Source organism: Sparus aurata, chromosome 3 (genome assembly GCF_900880675.1).
Source record: "Sparus aurata chromosome 3, fSpaAur1.1, whole genome shotgun sequence".
NCBI lineage: Eukaryota > Metazoa > Chordata > Actinopteri > Spariformes > Sparidae > Sparus > Sparus aurata.
Window position 1 is genome coordinate 9,186,597 of NC_044189.1, and position 18,846 is coordinate 9,205,442.

Genomic DNA, 18,846 nt, shown 5'->3' on the forward strand with positions numbered 1-18,846 from the left:
GACGGTTTTAGCTGCAGTACCTTTTTATAAGAAACCATTTTTCTTTTTAGATTATCCTTCCAAATCCATGTAAATTGTCGCCAACAATACCCCGTCTCTCACCTCTTCCCTCACAAAACCAGCAAACCTGCAAAAAAGAGAACTAAATCTTAACTTTAAATTATGCTGCACCACACTTTCAAACTAGTTTAACTTTAGGCATCAATTTGATCTGTGCTTTCGTTAAACCTCAGTTTAGTTTGTAGTCTTAAACCAAGATTAAATTGAACATGTTGCACCAAAACTTACTGAGACTGATCCAATATTACTTTAAACACTTGAGGAAGTTCGCTTTTTAAAGGACAGACATTATCCTCTTTTACAGGTTCAGAATAGGTTTACATGCTTTAATGCTCTAAAGATTCATCCGTTATCTTGCGGTGTTTTAGCTCCTGTCCCTTTAAGGCCCTCCTCCTGAATTCCCAGTCTGATTTGATTGGTCAGCTCACACACGCCTGAGCCACCACCACTTGCTGTGTCTCATGACAACTCTGTCATCTTCTCAGCTTTCAGTTAGCCTTATATGCCCATTTTCTAACATGAAGATGGGACATGGTGATGTCAAGAAGTCACAACCAGATTGCACGGGCGGGACTATTGACGAGGTGTTTCAGACACTTCAGGAGCAGTGTTTTCTGCAGGAGTGAGGAGCTCCCGTTGGTGCAGACTTATCTACATATATAACACGCTGATGGGAAGGAAGAAAAAGAAAAAAACATCCTTGAAACCTATACTTGAGGAGTCTGAACTTTTAAAACGGCTGCTGTTTTTAATGGATTGAGCAAAGAAACGATGAAGTGCTTCAAAGAAGGTTAGGAAGGATAAAGAAGTTAAAGGACGGACTCAACTCAGTTGGGTTTTATAATGCTGCTGAATTTCTTTCAAGATGCACGTTCACCAAGGACACAAAGATCTGACTAACTGTCAAACATGGCGGGGAAAGAAATGCAGCTGCACCACCAGCGCTCCTGCTCCAGGTGGCTTTGAGAGCCACCGGATGATTCCAGACGGTGGATGGGAACCTGTTTGGCCTTCACAACTTCACTGCCTGCCAAAATGTCCACAGAGTGAGAAATTGGATTCTTTATAGTGCACGTTCCGCAGTTTTCACAACCAGATTGCACGGGTAGGGATCTGGGCCTGACTGCTGAATAGAAATACACTTGATAGCTGCAAAAAACAGACTTTTTAAGTAACTGTCCGGTATCACTCAAAGTACCTACGGGCCCCTGAGCAGGTCAGTGTTACATTTTCGTCATCTTGATAGATCTTGAAGGCGCACTATGTAGTTTACAAGAACAAATTCAAACACAGAATTTAACGTTTGCAATATTAATGATGCAAACTCAGAAGTATTTATTTTTTTGATACCAAATAAACAAGCTGTTCTCAAAAGAATTAGGTCCCTAGGACACTGTGTAACCCCAGGTGGCAGGGTCTGCCAAATATAAACAAATAAACAGTATGAGATGGTGTTGTGGTTTAAGGGAAGTTTGATTATTCAGTCACGAAAATATTGAAACATGTTTTATTTGGTGTATTTAGGCATTAAAAATCAGTCAGCGAGGATCTTTCTCTTCTGATTAAAATTTCCTCACCAAAACTACGTACTGTGCCTTTATTCTTTGGGCACGTCCATGACTGTATGTGAGCTGACACCAGATGCAGTCATCCGTTAAAATCCAGTCCTCATTTGATCAAAAATCGTGGAGTTGCTCTTCCGCGGAGAGAGCGTCCTCGTGACCTTGCACAATAATTTTATATTTTTAAGTGTATGCTCCCCCTCTGGACCTGCGCTTACACCCTTTCTATTCCATCTAATGGTATACATACATTAAGGGTCCGTCCACAACAGCCATTTTCTCTGCCTTTTTAACCTCCATCCCTTTTATCCCCCATCAATCCTTCATCCTACCTCCTCACATCAGGTCAAAATTATACAGTATCTCCATCCAAAAAGGCCCATCACCCCATTCTCTCCATCTTTTTGCTTAACCTTGTGCATTCTCTCCATATTCCTCCACCTTTTTTTTTTTTGGCCTGACATTACAGATCCATTTTCCGCCGCACATCCATTATCCCTCCCATTCACCGGACCACCCTATCTTCTTCCACCCCCTTTTCCTCTTGACCCCTTGAACGCACATTTCCCCTCCGCGCTCCTCGTCCCGTCTGCTCGGCTCAGCCGCTCATCGCTCTTCTTCCTGCCGATTGCCTCCTCGCATTTGCCTTCCCCTTCATCCCTTCACGCATGTTATCACCCCATCCCTCTTTCCTCTGTCAAACCGAAAATCTCATCCCTCTGTCCTCGAGCGACAGAGTCCATAATCTCATCCCTACTGTCCGCGCATTATCCGTTCATCCCTCACCTCTTAGCTTTTTCTCACCCTGTCTCGCGCACACCCAGTACCTCTTTGTCTCCAATAAAGATGCACTACAAGGCCAATAAGACAAAGACCATACAGAGGAGGCCTATTGATTCCTGCACGGAGACCGGCTTATTGATATAGCTTAGTAATTAGATGGAGGAATAATGGGCTCTATATCCTGGTACTGCTCAGCGCAGTAAAACCTTAGGGTCACTCGGTCGGCGCGCGCGTACGCGTGTTTGTATACATGCACATTCACACGTGCGTACATATATGTGTGTACATCAGTGTGCGGTCATACTAGCTTTTTACGCTAACTGCGACGGAGGGGTGTAATTACAGTATTGATCGCTGAGCTCTCTGATCCCTGTGTGATAACATTTATAGGAGCCTAATGACCACATTAATTATGCTATTGATTCGGTAATTATGATCACCCCCAGATTCGGCTAATCCGCCGCATGGTGCGGATGAGAAAGAGAGAAAGAGGGAGAGAGAGGAAAAAGCTGATGACTCAAGAATTAGATATAAAGAAAGGCGGGTTTGATGTGTGCGCCTTATTATCGAACAATTAAAGAATAATATTTGATTTTATTATTTCCTGTCGACATTAAAGGCCTGTGAAATATCTCAGCTCGACCGTGTTTGCCACACTTGTCTCCTTGAAATAACAGACCCTTGACTCTCACCTCACACAGCTTCATAATTTCAAATGAGAGTCATGATGTTATACTTCCTGACACGTTTAATTACCATTAAAAACGATGAATATTTACAAGAATCCCATTACAGCACACTGTTGGCAGTGAGGAGCCAATGGAAATGCTTTTTTTTTTGTTTTTATTCAGGTTCGGCAGAGTGGAAGTACTGCTGACAGGGCAGTGACTGTAGCATGATAACTATAACGAAAAATATATCTTAAAGTAATGCATAATGTTTGTCAATGCGTGTCCCTGTAAATGGGTTTTTGAAAACAGTGGGAGCTCCCCAGTGGGAGGATGAAGTTGTAGCATAACGATTTTAACTCCTGGCAGAGGAAGTAAACGCACACATGCAGACTTTTCATGGACCTTAATGGAAATGGTGGGGGAAAAAAACAAAGGTTTGGAGGTTTGGATTTGCCTCAGAAAATCTTTCAATGCCTCTGGAAATATAAATGTATTCTAAGGATGGCATACATTTGAACAGGATACGAATTAAAAGGTGGGATGTAAAAAAGAAACGCGACACACGTCAAATTCATACTAAGGGGCAGCATATTACCTGAGTGCTAACTGCTGCTTACTGTGGCAGCCATGGGCTAGCTAGCTCAGTTAGCCTCGAAGCTAGATGTCTGGACAGGGAAGCACCAGTGACGTGTTGGGTGTTCACACTGCTAGTACAGGAGCTTTGGACCACGACAAGTCGGGGGTTAGATGGTTAGCATGCTATGCTAGCATGTCTCTACAACACAAAATATCGATGTCATATAGTCGAAACGGTTCTTTCTTTGCATTCAGTTGATCATTTTAGGTCATTGGAATCATTTCCACTAGAATCTTACATGTTGCACCTTTAACATGTTTGTGTTCAAACGATTTGAGCTAGCAGATACAGGCTACTTGAGACAACATGGCAAGCATGGTCTTTTGATGAGAACTAGATACAGTGTTGGAGGCTGAGCCCAGTCTCTTCCTATAAAGCTGCTCTGCGGCACATAAATCCAAAAAGGCTCGACTTCCCGGGTATAAAATGACCCGTATCATCTACATTGTTGGACCCAACTGGTTGATTGCTTCAAAGCCTGGCACTCTTTCTTGGGGATATCATCGCTGGCTAAAATCTGCTAGCCAACATAATACCTAAAATTACATTCCTGTATTTGTCCCAGCCAGTATGTTTTTTTAGGCTTATATGGCAAATATTGTAAAAACAACATCAGAAACATGTTTGTTTTGGAGCAGCAGTCATGAGGGAGCCAGAGAGTCACTTGGGTGGAGGGGGTGGAGAAGGAGCCGAAAAGATGGCAACAGATGGAGACTGAAGGAGGGCAAAGGACGGGAAAGAGTTGCAGAGGTCAAGTTTCAATAAGCTGCGCACAAAGAAGAGAAACTTCAAGAGAAAAAAGGGAGTGCAAGGCAGAGGACGCACCAAAGTAGAGAAGGATGTCCAAAAAAAAAAGGGCCCAGCTGCGTCTGCATCAGCTGTGTGTGTGTGTGTGTGTGTGTGTGTGTGTGTGTGTTCACACTGCGAATGCTCCCTGGGCTTACGTAACTCCGCGGCCCCACGTGTGTCCGGGAGCAGGACGCAGCTGTGCGGTGTGTGTGTGTGTGTGTGTGTGTGGTTGACGTGTGATGGCACGCACAAGGCAGCACACCTTCACTTATTCATCTCACAGCACATGCACACACATACAGGGACACATATAAAATTCATGACCTTTAATGGACCTTAGCTCCATTCGGCCTCGCTGCGCATTGGACCTGCAGGAAAAAAAAGGCACGGGTCAGCCAGGACACTGACTTGGTAATGAGATACAGTCCTCCGGCCTGACATTTCGCAGCGATTTAAATACTGGACTGTATACTTTTAGCTCTTTTGTCACATGTGGTGGTTAAAACGCTTGAGTTTTTTTTTTTTAATTGCATCCAAAGCCCTGCGCTTCGGGGCGGTGAGTGATGTAACTTTCCCGCAGATTTCATTTGGCTTTGACAATTCAAGCGTAATGCAGACGTACGTTATAATTATCTCACCGCAAACTTTGACATACGCAGCTCTGTCACAGGCGGCTCAGACTGCTGCGATGCGTCTGGAATATTAAAAAAAACAACTCATTTTCTAAATCAGAGTCACGTTCCAGGAGAGTTAAAAGCCTTCTCCATGACAACTCACCTTTATTTACCGATGGTAAGTGGAGGATTTGTTCTGCGCGGCACTGTTGACGTAAGTGCATAATGGACAAACGTATTATTCATGCTCGTGCACGCACACACACGCACTCAGATAAAAGGCAACGTCGACCGCCTGATTGATAATCCGCGGGTTGGAAAGAGTGTTTTTGGGGGGTTTTCAGCGAAATGAACGGCCGCCGGTTCTTAGAACAACGTCCTCTCCACTCCGTCTGCATCGTCGATAATCCCTACTTCACAATAATGCCGCATAGACTCCACGATTTCAATTGCCCGTTCCCATTACAGCCCCAATGGTTGCCACCAAACCTATTTCTTAACACTAAATCCTGGATCAACCAAGATTATCATACATGATGTGCAAACTGAGGCCCTGCAGTCACACCGCAGCACCCGGCGCACTCAGACCATCCGTCACGTGAAAAGAGCTTTAACAACGCGGTGCTGGAGCTGTCTCTTTAAGCCGTGCAGGTAATGTGTTATGGGCAAAGGCGTTATTGCTTTTATTGATCCGGGGAGGTTTTACACAAACCGTTTTTTTTTTTTTTTTCTCCAGGAAACGCCTCGCTTCATATTTACAGTCACAGATTACAACAAGTGGAGACCAGGAGGTCATCTTTTAGGGTGAATGATGCTGTTGCTATGTTTTGAAAAAGTATTGGTGTTCAGGCTTACAGAAAGTCCAGTCCTAACTCTATTTCTGCCAGAATAATACATTCTTTAAAGGTGCTATATGTAAGAATTGACCACTTGTTGAATTCCTGCTCCAAGCCCATAGGGGGCAGCGTATAAAGAAGTGCTAAGCGCAGCCGTTAGCTAGCGAGCTCATAAACCATTGAGCTAGCAGCCGTATTAGCTAATGGATTGTTGATGTTGTTCAATATCGAACTACCGACTGTTGGGATGAAGTCTGGATCGGGGCTAGCTGGTTAGGATGCTAACTTTAACAGATATCCCGGAAACACAATACACAGATGTCAAAAGTGTTTAGTTTCCTTTTAGTTCATCTTTGAATGTCTTAAACCAAAATTCTTCCCTACGGCACCTTTAAGGGTGTAACAATGCATGAACAAGCAATTTCTTTACTCTTTCTTGTCTCTCCAGGGCCACCCTCCCCGCCTCGAGACCTGGTCTACACCCTGAAGCAGTCCACGCTGATCTTGGAGTGGGCCGCGCCTTCTGACACGGGAGGCCGGGCCGATCTGACCTACAGCGTGGGCTGCAGGAGGTGTGTCGGCAGGCAGTGCGAGCCGTGCGGTGCCAGCGTCGGCTTTGTGCCCCAGCAGGTGGGCCTGACGGAAAGGACGGTGACCGTGGTCAACCTTCTCCCCAACACCAACTACACGTTCACCGTGGAGGCCTTGAACGGGGTGTCGGAGCTGCTGCCGAACAAGAGGTTCTACACGCAGGTCAACGTGTCAACAAGCCTGCCCGGTGAGTCCCAGTTCGCTTGTGCAGAGTGTGTGTGTGTGTGTGTGTGTGTATTTGGTTATACACATGAAGGAGTTTTTGCATTTTAAAACAAAAGTAGTCTGCAGGCAACATACAACAGCCGAGCGAGAATGTGGCCACAGCACATGAAAATGTTGCTCAACTGAAACATACCAGCACACTTGGACGTCTCTGAGACTCTTTTTGCATGAGACCACATTACGTGTCAGCCGAGAATGAATTTTTAATCGGCCTGCGCCGCATTTGTATTCAATTTGAATATCTTACAGTAGGCTACATTCAAGGGAACTCTCTCTTGCAAATTCGAGTTAATTTAGCAAGAAGCTCTTCCAATGAAATGAATATTTGTGCTGTTTTGCTATAGATTGTGCTGCTGTTATCATTTAAATCCCTGGCTGTGAGGAAAAAGATTATCTCCACTGCTACAGGATGTGATCTTTTTTAAATGAGTTTACCAAGGAAACTTAAAACCATAGCCCCGCACAATCCTACGGCCTTCGCTGTGTAGAAAAACCTCTGACTTCTGAAGTTCTGTTTCATAAACTCATTAATTTCTCATAACATCGGCGGGGAGAATTGTCAATTCAGCAAGGTGTTCCTACACACACACACACACACACACACACACAGAGTATATGCATATCCGTACTTTCATAGATAAATAGATTAATGTCTCGGACACACAGTGACCGTCAAACTCGCTTGCGCATGCAGCAACATTACAGCTCCAAGCACACAAACACAACCACATGTGCATCCTGCAGTGATTTTCATTCAGGTGCTACGCTCATAACAGCACAGCGCCCCCCGCCCCCGTACTAACGGTGCACCCATCGCTGCAGACAGAGCAAGAAAAGTCTCGCCGGTGGAGGTGATCTCATTTTCATCAGCACAAGTCTTCAGCAGGCCATTAGCCAGGGGCTTGAAAAAAAAGCACTTTGCCAAGTAGCCCTGTCAAGCAGCTCCGCGACGGCACTATTTGGAGGAGCTCAAGTGTGAAAAGACCAAACACACTCAGACACACACACACACACACACACACGCACACAGACTAATAGGAAAAACCCTACAGGAACACACTCCGGCTCGTACGCCGACAAACAAAAACCCGCACACCCATCTACGTGTCAGACCCACTGTGCATATATATTTTTTGAAAAATCTTTGTTTACCCTATTTGTTTGATTATCCTTTAATTGTGAAAACGCCGAAAGAAATATTATCATGAGTCATAATGAAGCAAATGCGGTGTGAAGGCGGGGAGAGACTGACAGGTGCTGCACACGGAGGCAGGCGATGGAGAAACAATGAGGAAGTGAGGAAGATGGAGTGTTTTTGTTTTTTTTTGCCACTAATTGGAAATTAGCTCGAAGAAATATGCTGCATAATGAATGGAGAACTGTTAGTCATATGTGGGTGCTTGGATGGCAGCTGCACTCCATATGGGTCTGTGGCTGGTGTCAGGTGAGCTCTAATAGTTTGCTTTTGATAGAAGAAGAACTCTCATCGAGGAAGGAACCATGCATGATTTAGTTCATCTGTTCATGAGTGGGGAACATGATGGTGCGGACACAGAAGGGTTAAGAAGATTGCTGAAGGGGGGATTTTTTAATGAGTGTGTTTGCTTCTTAGTGGCCCAGATTATCTTGTTGACCAACTGTAAATGTTATGTAAGTGTAACATCTGGACGTGTGGACCGCGCGGGGTGACTAAGAGGCTAAAGGCTACAGCTTTACGTGCTACGTATGCACCGCCTCATCTCATTTCGCTGGGTTAAAACCGCAGCATTTTCCTAGAAAAGCAATCTTGTTTTTGCAAAAACATTAGTTCAGTTTTTTTCCACTCAGCATGTCTGACTTCCACTAATGATATTTCTATTTTAAAGGTGCAGTATGTAAGAACTGGCGGCCTGGGGCGCCTGTGGCTCAGGGGGTAGAGCCAGCATCTTGTTAACGGAAGCTCACTGGTTCGAGTCCCCTGGTCTGCATGTCAAGGTGTCCTTGGGCACTTTGAACCCCTGAACCCCAAATGTAAATGTTGTCGAATTCATACTCAAAACAAATGAGGAACAGGGAGTCACCGCTAACTGCTGCCTACTGTAGCCACAATCAGCTAGTTAGCTCAGTTAGCCGTGCAGCTAGCAGTCCCGACTCAAAGCTGGAAGCGCCAGGGTGTTGGTGTTTACATCGCTTGAGCAGGAGCTTTGTAACGAGACGGACCAGGGCTAGCTGGTCGGCATGCTAACAGGAAATTTTTTTATGCTTTTAAACAAAAATTCTTAGCGTACATGTTGCACCTTTACGCAATATTTGACCATTAGAGGGCAGAAAAGTGAAAAACAGGCTCAGAAACACAGGCTGTGAATGCTAGGAGTTGCTCTGGCAAACTTTTCAGCTAATATTTTCCTTCTTATGCATCCAGCAGACACAAAACCGCATGGTCAAGTTACTTTAGTTGAATTTCTAACCACCTGACAAATTAAATTAAGTGTTCGCTGTCACTTTGACCCCCTTCTGAGTTGTGACATCCTGAGAAACAACCACAACCCTTTGTTCGCTAATTACTCAACCTTCTTCACCAGTCACTGCCCTCCTTCGAATCCGCGCTTTATTCATTTCTCCATCTTGAATCTTTGAGTGCTTTCTCCTGCCGGGTAGATTGTGTTCCGTCTGCTTCTTTATTGGAGGGCTAAGTAAGAGCCGCTGGCCAGTAACCCCCGAGCTACAAGGTATGGGACGCTACATCAGAAAAAAGGACAAACCCTGAGGTGATTAGTTTCCCCGCGCCGCAACGGTTCTTTCAACCTTTCTTTCAACCTTTCTCCCTTTTATCTCCTCGTCCCTGTCCGTCTGTCTCGTCAGCAGTTGCCATGGCGTTGATTCGGGGTTATTATGGGGTATTAGGGTGTGAGCTGTCCCGCTAACCGTGTCATCCAGAGGGATTGGACAAGGGGTTAGCAGAGTGTGTTTGCAAGGGGTTTTCAGAAGACTTTGTGTGTCAGGGAGGATTTAGACTGACATTTGGTGCGGGGTGCTTAATGCTGCCTGACTGTGTGTGTGTGTGTGAGAGAGAGAAAGAGCTTTTGAAAATGGTATTTGATTTTGAAATGTGCTTTAGAATTATGTCCCGCGTGTCTCACGTGTCTCACCTCTCCTGACGCTCCAGGCTTCGGACCAGACCTCGGCTTTACACACACGACCAGCAGAGCATGGTCCAGATCAGCAGCTAACCAACCAAAGATCCCCCCCCTAAACCCCTCATGCCGGCTATCCTCGATGTATGGCCGTCCTCAGGGGGTCAAGTGGCTTTGGGTTCGGTGAATGTCAGCAGTCGCGCGAGGAATTAGATCAGGCGGACTTTATTTATTCCACAGCGGGGAAATTCACTTGTTGGAACAGCTCAAGATGCAACAAGTACAGGAGGAGTCGGACAATCTGCTCGGTCGTATCAGGCGTGGGAGGTGTTTTATCAGGTCAAACTTGAGATGGATTTAAGATGGAATATGTAACATTTTTGCATTAGAATGAAGGTTTGATGAATGAAGGTTTGATTTGGTTGGTTGTTGCTACGACTTCCAAGGGGAACATCAGATGATACGTGAGGAGGGAAGGTGGCTAACCTGATTGAACAAAACGTGAATAAAACTTTTTACCTCGTCTGTTAACATTTCCGCCGAGTCACGTCTGGTTGGCGGTTGGTTGCTTAACAAGGACGTCGACACTCCCATGATCCCACGCTGACGTCATCAGTCAGAAATGACATACTGTGCATTTAAACTTCCGAAAAAACTTGGTAAAAATGTAAAGTCATTATCTTTAATTTAAAGCAATAATTGACATTTAAAGGGCAACTACACCAATTTTACTTTAATGTGTGTTTGCAGGTCTTGTGGAGTACTACTGCTTACGTTAAAGAAAAAAAAATAGTGCAAAGCCTTTTGTGGCCTCAGAGGAAAGCTGCATGTAATCGGACACATTGCCTCCGGCGATGTCACTTAACAGTATGTCGTTGTTGCATCTTTTATGTTGCATACATTACCCACAGTGCAACTTGGGTTACACGCAGCTTCCTCTGGAGCCGCTAAAGGCTTTACATTGCTTTTTTTTTATTATTATTATTACTGTGCAGTCGTACACCCCAAGACCTCTAAGCACACTTCAGTGTGTTGAAATTGGCGGAGTTGCCCTTTAAATTTCACTTCAGTTACTCTCACCCTCTTTCACGTGCCAACCTCTTTATCGCTCTGTTTCTTGGTTGTATTTCCGACTAGAGATGCAGTCCGTTAGATGGAAAAACATTTTGAAAAGTAAGTAAATAAAATGCCAGACTGACTCAACATCCGGCCCGTTAACATCATATCAGACGGCTCGAACATAATGTTTCCCCTCCGCTTTTAGCATCACGGCCTCAAGCTAAACCCGCAAGGACTACGCGTGCGCTACAGGATACGCGCAACATATCTTTCATGTAGGGGGAGCGGGCGGTGTAATTGTCAGAAAGAAATCGGGGTCAGGTGACGGAATCGATAAAAAAAAAAAGAAGAAAAAGTTGTTTTTTTTTTCTTGCGCAGGCCTCAACTTTGTGTCCGTACATTCGTGTGTGTGCAACCCCACACCGAGACTTTACACCATCAAAACTCACTGACCTTTATGAATACTGCAGCGGGGATTTGGAGCAAAGCTAACACATAGCAGCACACACACACTCTCTAGCTTTCTCTCTCGCCACCTCATCATCTCTTTATTACTTTTCTTCTTTTTTCCCTCCCCTCCTCCTCCTCCCCGGCCCTCATCCCGATCTCTTCTTTTTTTACCCTCCATTTCCTCCCTCATTTCCCCCCACCTTCATCCTTTCCTGCTCTCCCCATAAACTCACTATTCTTAGATGGTAATTTCTCTCCTTCCTCCTTCCTCCTCCTCCTGCCTCTCCATCCCCGACCACTCTCCCCCCGCTATCTTCTCCTTCTCTCGACGCCTTTCGCCTCGACATAATCTCCGCTGCCCTCTTCCTCCTCACCTCTCCTGCTCCGCTCTCTATCCTCTCTGCTTCAACTCTTTCCCTCGCTCCCCATCCTCTCCGACTGTACCATATTTGTTTTTTTCCGGGCGCAGTAAGCTTGTTAGCAGCAGGGGGTATGGCTTAGCTGGCAGCTGAGGGGCCAAGAAAAGCCCGAGGATTTAAGGGCATGGTCTGAGATTGGGGTATAAAAAAAAAAAAAAAGGTGCTCAGGGATGTTTTATTACGGCCAAAAAGCCCGAACCACACACACACACAGACACCGAGGGGGTCGAGCTGAGATTCATGCACAGACTAAGATTGAATTTTCTTAGTGGGTGAATACTGAAAACTGAATTTTTCAATCGAGCGACATTAAAACCAAATGAATTTCCTTAAAAGCGTCTCCTGGAGCTGGATTCTTGCACATGAACCGTGGAAAGAGAAGTGGATTTTTTCTCCCAGACGAACGGGTTTTTTAAAAAAAAAAAAAATATTATTTATTTTTTTTATCAGAACTCTCCAGGCCACCGAGGGGGAAAAGGGGGGAGTTTTGCACGGTGTGTCATGGATGGGTGGATGGATAAAAGGAAAGAGAGAGAGAGAGGGTGGGGGGATAGAAAACAGGCCTGGGGTTTGCGTGAGGAGATGGGGGCATGGGGCTGGGGTAAATGGGGGGATCATTTTTGCCCTGGGCTCATGGGGCCCCTTATCCAGCTGTGGATAAGACATGCATATGTGTGTGTGTTTGTGTGTGTGTGTGTGTCTATGTGTGTGTGTGAACCAGGCCATACACGCATTTACACGTGTGCGCTTTATGCTCGCGTGCCGCACCGCTTCACGCTTGATTTGTGTATGTACAAGAAAAAGATGCGATAATGACATCTTGCCTCTGAATTGTTCACTGTTTGTGTGTGTGTGTGTGTGTGTGTGTGCGTGTGTGTTCAAAACACACTTGGGTTGAATGTCTCGGCCCCCAGTGGTACATCCAAAGCGCTTTAGCTGAGGCGAGGGGTGGGGGGAAGATGGGAGGTGGGGAGGCTGCGGAGACGGGGGCGGAGGTGCGGGTCAGGGAGGAGGACGGATTGGCATTTCAATATCCTGAGAGGATTACGGGCCGGGCTTTAGATGGCTGGTCCCCGCGGAGTTACATTTGCCCGAGAGATGGGTGCATAAAAGGGAGGAGAGGAGAGAGGGATGAGTAAAGAACGGGGCGGGGAACGGGGAGAGGTGAGGCATTGTGAGCCAGGGAAGCCTCACGCTGCTTCAAAATGGCGGGCACGCAGGAGAAACATTTTTCTGTCGTCTAAAGCGATGGAGCTTTCTGATACTTTTAAACAAGCGGCCCGGAAAAAAATTAAGAAAAAAACTGCGCAGGGAACGGGTTTACGAGTTCTTGTGCGTGGAGGTGAGAGGAGGGCAGGAAGGTCTCGAGATGAGAAGGAAGGAAGAGAAGCAGAACATGAAGACGGAGCGCAAGCGGGGAAAAGTGAGACAAGCGGTGCGGCGTATATAGTTTAACGCACTTTAGTTAAGGGAGGCAGAAAGCGGAGGGAATGTGGTTAAAATTCTGGTTTGACTGGTGGAGGAAGCTCACGGATCATTTACTCAAGTAAAAGTGTCAAAAGCACGGCGAGAAATGACTCTATTCCTCTGGTTTAGTAAAGGTCACGCATTTAAAAAGCACAGTCTGCTGAATGTACTCAAAAAATGACTGAAGTACCGACTCTATTATTATATTATCACATCAATCGACAATATATATATAAAAGGAGAAAAAGTTCTCGGGGGCACAAATATGTATTCATTTTTGGGGAAAATTCTTTTTTTTGTGACATATCGCTGAGGATCAACGCTTTGGGCCTCGAGCAGTTACTTAAAAAAAGGTGTCTGAGAGCTTTAGAAGTCTGTTTTTTAAATTGTGATCAGCTCCCAGGCATCTGGAAAGATGACAACAAGCCTGAAAAGGTTTGGATCCACTGCTAGAATCTTGTATTTCGTAAGCTTATTAAATGTAGCTGTTGGCGGCAATCGGGTCACTTTTGACGGTCACGTTTTTGGCCCAAAATTGATATAGATGTAAAGTGTGGGTGCCACATTTGGGGACACAAACCAGACTTGAGACTGATTTCAAGACCATTTGTAAAACGGAGATCTGTGGGTCAGTGGCTGAGGTTACACTGTAAAGTCAGATTTTGAGGTATACCTCGAAAGTTACCAAGTAAAGTAGACTAATAGTTGTTAAGTTGTTAAAACTTTTTAGTTCACAGAAATTAAATGTTATCGTTTGCATAGCGTTACTTGGTAATTCTGAGGTCGTCAGTTCCTGACTTTTAAAGTTCACAGTGTAGGGTTTGGGCCTGGCCAGGGTTAGGGTTTGGATTAGACATGTAGGGTTAGGGGTCAGGAAATAAACTGAAGTCCATGTAAAGTCCCCAAAAAAGTATGTCTTTGCATGCCGATTGGCCAAAAAAGGGGCGTGGCGCTAGAAGGAACCTTTATTATTTATTAATGTAAAGTGACAAAACTTAATATAACTGGCTGGAGTATCATTTCGTGTGATGTCAGTAGAATATCGCATGTTTAAATGAAAACAAAAGAGCGTAAACGGAGCGACAGAGCTGACGTAGCACCTCTCACGATTTCCTCCGTCCACGTTCCACTTTCGACAAGTCGAATATTTGCAAGTCTGAATTAACGCGGGATCACACCGCCGCTCAATCATCACTCTCAGGTAATGTTTGTTTGTTTTTTTCCTCTCCCTCCGCTGATTGAGCGCTCGTCTGCATCTCTGTCGTTTAGCCTCCAGTAGCCATTTTCCTTTTTCTTTTTTCCCCTCCACTTTCACACCTCTCCGTCGTCTCTCCCCTCTCCAGCCCCTCTGTGTTGGAGGCGTTTGGATCCTTATTCTGCCTCCTTAATTAGAAGTGATGGGGAAGGTGAGGCTTCAGCGGGCACCAAATGAATAGAGTCATCAAGCTACTTTTCAGGACTATAGCCCAGCCACTTAAGACGCTTTTTCACCCTGTGATGGGAATTTTAATTGCCTGCCTCTTGGCTTATAATTGGAGTCTATGAAGAGGCGCTCTCAGGGTCTTTAGTGTGTGTGCTCTGCGTGTGGATTTTACAGGCCGTTTCTTGTTGTTCGGGGAATTGTGGCGGAGCAGAAACAAAGCTCGCAGGTAGTTGATGACACGCTCGCGATGCTATCCTTCGCAATCAGAGTATTTTACACGAGGCTCGAGGGCTCGTATTTGATGCACGTCTTTCTCAGGAGTGGAGGGGGAGGGGGGCGAAAACGGGTGAGCACGCCAACTTGAAACGTTGCAAAAGGAAAAAGTTCAAACTTCAAAACCGCTCTCTCATTTCCTCCGTCTAATGCCTTGTGAGGTCTCGTTCGTGCCTCCGCCGAGCCAGCCGGGGCTGTTGTTTGCGTGCCATCTTTTTTTTTTTTTTTCGCACGTTGCTGGAGGCGAGGGGAGGTTGTCGGCGTCCCGCTGTGCCGGAGAGAGAGAGAGGAGATGCAGCTGTCTGTCTGAATGACAGCGGGCTCTGATAAAGCAGTAGGTGGGAGACAGACAGTTCAGCTCATCAGACCGGCGATGCACACACACACACACACACGCAGATACATCTCTTCATTCACTCTGACACTTTTACATCATCTTCAATCATAGATACAGCTCCTACTTTTCTTTGTGCACGACTTTTTAAAATTTTTCGCTTTCAATCTCAGTAAAAACCTAAAAACATGGTGCATTTTTGTTTTAATATTTAAAGTTCTTATTTTCTTTTACATCTGCGGACGTCCTCTAGATGTTTTTATTTCTCGTGTTGGGAGGGTTTACGATTGACCTGATAAAAATTAAAAATGCCGTCAGTAACTTAACGCAAGTATCACAATAATGAAGAAATGTAGCCGGATTACTTTCCATTGCTTTTTCGATTACCATGCACACATACCAACATGTGCAAATAGAAAAAGGAATATCAATACACTCTGTCAGAATACACAGTTGAATATCATTCTGTCTTTTTAAATTGCAGTCCTGTTTGTAAACCCCCCTTTTTTTGTACTGAATTCATCTGTAATCTGATTGCATCTCTTTTGCCGCAACGTAAACAGAATACAGTTAAATATTTATTCTATCTCAATTATATAATACGGTTACATGTATTCCATCACTCCCAAAGCCTCTCTTGACCATTAGACAGTTATATTAAACTAGTTTACACATTTAGATTTGACATATAAAATATATGTTCAGCTCAAAAAATATGATGTGACAGTGCTGCAGCCTTCTCCCAGACGACTGAAGAAGATGGGGACTAGTTTTTAAAATGTTAAGAGAACAATGGAATAGAGCATGAAGTGGCACACAGAGCTCGTCCAGCTTCTCGGGAAGCTTTAGGATCCCGAATTGATTTGAAGGGATACTATTTAAACCCGCGACGCACCCTTGTACAGCAGCTACAGTGAAGGTTTTTGCTTTAAACCTCTTGAATAATGTCTTTTTTTAAGTCGATTTGGGGATCTCTGGGCTCACGCCTGACGAGCTCCGCGGAGGGGATGTTTTGTGGACTGCAAAACTTCATTGGCTTTCTATCAGCGCGGAGGGGGGGAGCAGATCATGACTGAATCCTCCTTTTTGGGTGAACTTATCCTTTAAGTAAAACCATCTAAGCACCCCCTCCGGCGCTTTATTCTCCGAACCCACAACACACTTTTATAAGATCGCCTCCTCTCTCCGCATGTTTGGCTCGCACTTGCCTTGAATTTGCACTCGCACCGAAACCTGAAAGAGGATGCAGAGATGTGAGCGTACGTGTGCACGCATCCGCTCTCCTTTGCAAGTCTGCCGGGGCAGATAGTGTTTTTTTTTCTACACCTTCTTAGCCAAAACCCCTGCAGCACGATTTGGTCAGCCACTGTGTGTGTGTTTGCGCATGTGTTCCTGTGTGTGTGACTGTTGTTTTTATTTGTTTGAGGCTTCAGGCTGAGGCTGTCTGGCTTGACGGACATGTCGCGAACAGACCAATGCCTCTGCCTTTAGGCCGAAGCACACTGGGCCCGGAGAGTGTTCTGAGTCAGTCAGTGTGCAGCTGTCAAGAGCAGTTTAAGCAAGTAGGGCCAAGTCGTTCTCTCCCTGATGGGGTTGTGGGATGCCAGATTTGACAGATTTCCTGGCCGAGCCAACAGGTTAAAGGTGGTTTTCGGGCGTTCAGCGGGTCCTTTGTCTTAAAACCATCCTCTAATCTCACCCGACAAACATCCTATATGCCATCTTATTATCCGTCATGTGCAGGAATGTTTCACATCTTCATTGTTAGCTCATATTCAGGACCTGGTGTATTTTTTTTTGCACAGCTGGATTATGTTGATCAGGCCCTTTTTGAATGCATCGCACAGACGGAGACTCTTTGTCCCGCTCGCTCATTCGCTCGCTGTTCTGTGCTTTCTCTCGCACGCCCACCTGCTGACTGACACATTTAATCATTCCATCACTGAGGCGTGCTCTCCCTCTCTCTCTCTCTCTGTCACACACACTCTCAGACACGCACACACATGCACGCAGCGCGGCGGATCAGTCCCTGCGACATGTAATCTTGTAGTTTAGATGGAAATGTGTCCTCTCGAGGTGTCTTCCCCGCACCATTCCTCCCTCTAACAGACAACAACATCCCAAATTTTGTCCTTGTGTTACGCTCAGACAAGACTCCAAACACCTCACCTCCCGTTTGCCTTGCTTTACTGACATGAATGGTAATGGCTCTGCTCTCTGACAGCATCTGGTCACCCCGCCTCTGAAGCAGGATCCCAAATAATATCATTATCCCTGTTGCTCTTTCTTACAGTACGTTCCTACTTTGGTTATTTGCTGCAGAGCAGAATAATTGTGTGTATGGATGTGTATTTGGGACGAGGGCGTCCAGGTGGCTGGATGCTGATAGGGCAGATTAGACTGAGTGTTGAGCGGGGACAGGTTGCCAGATAGCGCCCCGCTGCTGAGGCGGGCTGATAGCCGCAGATTAAAACAGCAAGACTCGCTGCGAGATAGTGAGACCTGGGTGGGGGTAGCTGCTCTTCTGTACAACATCGTTAGATTAGGATGCAATCACATGCATGCACGTATAACCACCTGGTGAAGGGCGGAATAAAGATGTGGAACATTTGAACGGAATAGTTTTGGACTGACGAAAGTGTAAAGCTACTTCACCCACTGGTTTGAGGATGACTGTTTGGAGCCTCGAGTTTGGCATTACAGCTGTCCCCATCTTGGATGGAGCTGGGGAGGATATCCTGATTGGAGCCTGAGAATATGCTGTGGTGACAGCCACACCCTGTTTATTGTCTAGTTTACTCTAAATGAGACCAGAATTTGAGACTTGCAATCATAAACTCCTCAGGAAACTGTTTAGTGAGGTAATGATTGAAGTTAGAAGTGGGGCCATTTTCTCATAAGAGTCCCTACTATTGGACGTATTTTTGAAACCACAGAAGTTGCCGCCTAATGGCCATTAAAAATAATGCAGGTTTAAGACCCTTCTGCATTGGCTCCACTTTTCAGGCACTGAATTATCGCTTCTTTACTCCGTCCTTCCATTTGATTGTCAGTTTGTCAGCAGGATTACACAGAAACATCTGAACCAACAAACTTGGATGGACTTGGAAAGAATCCATCAACTTGGAAGATAGTAGCTCAAAAAAAAACATAGGGGGCAGCACATCACTTGGCTAACTTGACAACTGCTGCTCTTTGCTAGCTATCCTTGGCTGTAGCTAGCTACTGTTAGCTAATTAGCTCATGGCTCATGGATTAGCCAGTGGAGTTTGTCTGAACCTTGACCTCGGACCAGTTTAGCAGCCTGAGAGCGAACATGGCCAGATCTCCTGACGGTCCGTTAGATGGCAGGTGATAAAGAACGGAGGTGATTTACAGCAACTCCGATCAGGAGAAAAGACCCAATCTTACTTAATGAATTGAGGCTTTGTTTTGAACAAACCAGAATGATTGTGGAACGACAAACCAAGACCGTTCTGGTGAGTTTTATTTAGTTTTTGTCCAGTTTGAGAGAACGGCGAAAAGAGATGTAAGTGTACC

The 18,846-nt window shown here is 45.4% G+C and overlaps 1 protein-coding gene across 3 annotated transcripts in view; it reads left to right on the forward strand.

Moving 5' to 3' along the window:
• epha10 (EPH receptor A10) overlaps positions 1-18,846 on the forward strand; it is a 170,953-nt gene that overhangs the window by 109,544 nt on the left and 42,563 nt on the right. For all 3 annotated transcript variants that reach the window (XM_030412556.1, XM_030412557.1, XM_030412558.1), the window contains exon 5: positions 6,401-6,730. In XM_030412556.1, the coding sequence (XP_030268416.1) occupies positions 6,401-6,730 (330 nt within the window). The remainder of the gene's footprint in view (positions 1-6,400; positions 6,731-18,846) is intronic.